Source organism: Cebus imitator, unplaced genomic scaffold (assembly GCF_001604975.1).
Source record: "Cebus imitator isolate Cc_AM_T3 unplaced genomic scaffold, Cebus_imitator-1.0 Scaffold509, whole genome shotgun sequence".
Taxonomy (NCBI): domain Eukaryota; kingdom Metazoa; phylum Chordata; class Mammalia; order Primates; family Cebidae; genus Cebus; species Cebus imitator.
In genome coordinates this window covers 503433-507961 of record NW_016107824.1, presented here as the reverse complement: position 1 = coordinate 507961, position 4529 = coordinate 503433, and the positions used below count along the sequence as shown (strand labels likewise).

Genomic DNA, 4529 nt, shown 5'->3' with positions numbered 1-4529 from the left:
GAAGGGGCGTGGCTGGTAATGAAGGGGCGGTGTTAGGGAGGAGGCGGTGGAGCCGGGGAGGAAGGGGCGTGTCTGATAATGAAGGGGCGGGATTAGGGAGGAGGCGGTGGAGCCGGGGAGGAAGGGGCGTGTCTGGTAGACAGGGGTTGGCCCGGAGAGCAGGGCCCGAGGGTTGGAGGGTCTGAGGGTCCGGTGGAGGTGGGTGCTCACTCACGCAGCAGCAGGAGGACGCTGGCCAGCACGATGACCAGCGCACCCAGGCTGACGCCCGCGCCCCCCGCCCGCAGCGCGGCGGCCCCCGGCAGGCAGACGCCATCCTGGCTGCAGCGGCACACGGTCACGTTCAGCGGCTGCTCGCGCTGCTGTGGCGGCTGCCCGGAGTCCCGGAGCAGCAGGGTGAGGCGGTGCAGGCCTTCGGGGACCTGGTGTCGCGGCCGCAGGCGCGCATGGCTCACTGCGGAGGGCGCCCGTGGTCAGCGAGGGCCTGCCGGGGCCGCCCCCACCTCGCCTGTCCTCCTCACGCCAAGACAGGGTGCGAGTCCCGAGATCCTGGGCCTGGGTACCCCCCCTCCATCTGGACGCGATGAGTAACCTTGCCCCGCGCAAGGATGCAGCCGGGGGACCCCTCGCCCTCCTGTCCCGTCCCCAGCCCGAGCGCGGCGGTGAGGGGAGCGCACCGTTGACCTGGCTGAGGCTCCAGTTCCGGCTGAGCTCTGGGAGCCTGGGGCTCAGCTGGAAGTGGAAGGGGGCCCCGTGGGGGGGCAGGTCCTCATCCGTGGCGCCCAGGAGGAGGCCGGGGCCCTGGTGCGGCTCACTGCACAGCCTGCCCAGCAGCGGCAGGGACAGCACCGGGGCGTGGTCGTTCACCTCCAGGATCTCCACGGACAGCGTGCCGGTGGCGGTGCGGGGCGGGGAGGCTGCAGGCGAGGGGGCCACAGTTCGGTGACCCCGCCCCAAGACCCTGGCCTGCCCCACTAGTCGCTCGGAGGGGTGCACCCCTCTGACCCCACCCCCCCGGGGGATGGGCAGAGCCCTCGGACACCAGCAGGGGTGCTCACCGGCAAGGCCGGGTCAAGGAGCCCCAAACTGCTCACCGTCATCCTGGGCCAGGACAATGGCTCTGTACCAGCCACCCTTGAGGAAGGGGGACGCCGGGCTGAGCACCCGCTGGGTCTGGATCCGGCCAGTGGCTGGGTCCACTTGCAGCCAGTCTTCTGGGTCATAGTCCTTGGAGTAGCTGATGTGGGGGAGGGGAAGAGTGGGATCTGAGCTTACCCCAGGGCCCCCACAAGTGTGGTCAGGCATGGGTGCACAACACACCTTACACACACACACGCCACATGCACTGCACACACATACCACGTATTCACACATGCACACAACATATGCACACACATGCTCGACCTTACATGCCACATGCATGCACACATGCACACACATGCATGCACAGCATACATGTGCACATATACACATGCATATACAGACATTCCCACACCTGTGCACACCACCCACGCACACATACCTACACACCTCATGTATATACCACACGTGCACACAAATGCACACATATATGTACACACAGCCCATGTGAGTATGATTGGAGCTGGGCAGGAAAGGGGGTGTCTGGTCACCTCACTGGCACCTTCTGTGAGGTGAGGAAACTGAGGCTCAGGGAGGGCAGACGAGCTGTGCAGGGCCCTGAGACAGTGGTGTGGCAGCCTAGGTAAGCCCCAGTCAGTGCCCTTCCCCAGCACCGTGGAGACTCGGGGTGAAATGAGACATGAATGGCCCACCAATTGGGAGCAGGGGCCTGCTGGGATGGTCGTGGCTGGCAGGGACAGACTGTGGTGTGCACAACCTGGAGCCAGGCCTTCCCTAGGGGTGAGGTCAGTCCAGCACGTACGCCCGGGTACGCCTCTGAACCTTCAGGAATTCACACCAGCAGATGGCCCCTACACTCTCTGACCCTCAGAGCCCAGGGGCCGGGGGTGCCCGAAACAGGAATGCAGCTGTTAGCCTCCTCAGCCTTGCCCAGGGCCTCGGGAGCCACACCTCAGCCTCTGCAGCTGCTCTGTGTCAGGGTCCCAGGCAGAGAAGGTGGCCACCAGAGTGCCTGGGGGTGCCCCCTCTGCTAGGCTGGTCCGAAGTGGGTTCTCCTGGAACACGGGGGCCTCGTTGGTGTCCTGTACACGCACGCGGACCCTGGCCTGGCCCCACTTGGCCCTGGGGGCAGCCACCTGCAGCGGGGCCTCATTCTCCACTGACACTTTGAGTTCGTGGTGTTCACAGCTCTCATAGTCCAGGGCCTGAGGGAAGGAAGCACAGCCCGTCACCCGCTCAGACCAAGTGTAGGCACCCAAGGGTGGTGCCTGGGGAAGCTGCTCCTTGGGTCTGTCCAGAGCGCCTGTACCTTCCTTCTGCCCCTTTAAGCTTGGAAAAACAGAAATCATGCAGGACGAGAAGGCACAAAGATGATGAAAACACCAATCGTGTATGGTGCTTAGGGAGCAGCCCAGGCAGGATTCCAGCACACGCTCTGCAGGTGTCTCAGTCAGGGCCAAGAGGTGGGGCGGCTTTGCCAACCCCTGCAGTCACTTGATTTTAAATAAAGGAGTTTGCCCTGCGTAATGTGGGTCGGCTTTTTCCACTCAGGGGAAGGCTTTGAAAGCAAAGCTGCATTTTCTCCGAGGAAGAAGCAATTCTCCCTGGAAACGGCTGCTTTGGCTCTGGCCTGCGGTGTGGACGTCAGACCTGCCCAGCCAGACCCCAGCGTCGCATGAACCAATTTCTTGCAGTCAGCCTCTTACTGTGTCAGTATCTGAATCCCTCCGTATCTACACCTGCGTACACGTCTGTGCAAAGGTAGCTCCTGTGGGCTCTGCTTCTCTGGTAGAACCAGGACTGACACAGGTGTCTGGCTGTGTTTTTGGACAGATTCCACACAGAAGGAGGAAGCTGGGTAAACAAAGAGCGCAGGGTGTTCCCCCGCCTCTGGCCCTCAAGCCCCCTGGGCAGTGTGGCCTGAGCTCTGCCACCCTGGGACCCGGTCCTCAGGCCAGGGGCTCCATGCCCTCCTCCACCCTCTCTCACCTAAGGATGAACACAAGGTCCCAGCCAGTCAGGGGAAGCGATCCTACCAGGAAGGCGCTTGGACCCCAGTGAGGGGCATCTGTGTGTGCCAGTCGGGCGCTGCTCACCTTCACAATGGACAGCACACCCTCGTTGGTCTTCGGGTCTGTGCGGATGGTGAACTGCCCGTCGGGGTCGCCTTCCAGGATGGTGAACCTGGCCACCCAGTTGGGGGAGCCTGGCAGGTCCCTGTCCTCCACCTCCAACCGCCCCACATCCACTCCGCTGACGGCTTCTGTGGCCTCCATGAAGAACTGGGGGGATCCCAGCCCCAGTTACCAGCAGGGCTGAGGGGACAGCATGGGTGGGGCCCTTGGGGCCCTCAGCCCACCCTCCACTCAACTCTCCCCCACCCTCCCACCTGCCTCCAGTGGGAACCCCCTCCCTTGCTCCTGCCTGTCAAAGCTGCTCCCCACCCATTGGGTGTCCTCAGGATTGTCTGTTTTGTAAGTCACTGCCTCCCAGGGACCGCCATTGTCCTCCTCTGTGGGCTCAGCTTCATGCCAGGCACCCATACATGCCAACTTTGCCTGGATGCTGGGCTGGCTGCTCCCTTCCCATACAGCAAGGGGAGGAGGAAGCTGGCTTCCTGACGCTAGAGGGTCCCAGAGGGTCCCATGGGGCTGCTTCTCTCCCAGCTCTGACTCCATTCACAGGCTGCCACGTGCCACCCTAGGCCCCTGCAGCTCGGGCTTCCAGCCACCCACGCAGAGCCCCTTCTCCAAAGCACACCATCCTCCTCCTGTCCCTCGTGAAGCCCCCGCCTTCTGCAGGAGCCCGAGAAGGGACGGACAGCAGAAGCACCTCATTCCTGGTGAACTCAGGAGCATTGTCATTGATGTCATCGAGGGTGACGATGGCTGAGGCAGTGGCTGTGAGGCCGTCTCCAGACATGTCCGCCACCTGAAGGGTTAGATTGTACACCGCGACCGCCTGGGGACGCGGGGCATGGGGTCAGAAGATGAGGCCCAGTTGGGGCCCATGGGGACTGGTTGGGGGCGGGAGCCAGGCCACCTGGCCAGCTCAGTTCCTACAGGAGCACTCAGTGGGTGCTGAAGACCCCAAGTGGCCCTGAGAATCCTGCCCCAATCCCAAGAGCATGGGGCCGTGATGCTGCCCCAGCCTATGGCACTGGCTAAGCATTTACAGAGCACCTGCTGTGCAGTGGGTCAACATTACAGAACGCCTAATGTATGCTGGGTAGGCATTTATGGAGCACCTGCTGTGCCCTGGGTAGGTGTTTACAGAGCACCTGCTGTGGGCTGGGTGTTTACAGAGCACCTGCTGTGACCCTGGTAAGCGTTTACAGAGCACCTACTATGCAGTGGGTCAACATTACAGAATGCCTAAATGTTCACTGGGTAAGGGTTTACAGAGCACCTGTTGTGGGCTGGGTAAGC

General features: G+C 62.6%; 1 protein-coding gene across 1 annotated transcript in view; it reads right to left on the bottom strand.

Annotated features, from left to right (window-relative positions):
* Window positions 1-4529, bottom strand: part of CDH15 (cadherin 15) — a 23305-nt gene that overhangs the window by 2687 nt on the left and 16089 nt on the right. Inside the window, exons 6-11 of the mRNA XM_017513929.2 lie at window positions 3934-4062; window positions 3198-3383; window positions 2053-2306; window positions 1095-1237; window positions 678-917; window positions 215-454 (exon numbers count right to left, since the gene is read on the bottom strand). Of these exons, the coding sequence (XP_017369418.1) occupies window positions 215-454; window positions 678-917; window positions 1095-1237; window positions 2053-2306; window positions 3198-3383; window positions 3934-4062 (1192 nt within the window). The remainder of the gene's footprint in view (window positions 1-214; window positions 455-677; window positions 918-1094; window positions 1238-2052; window positions 2307-3197; window positions 3384-3933; window positions 4063-4529) is intronic.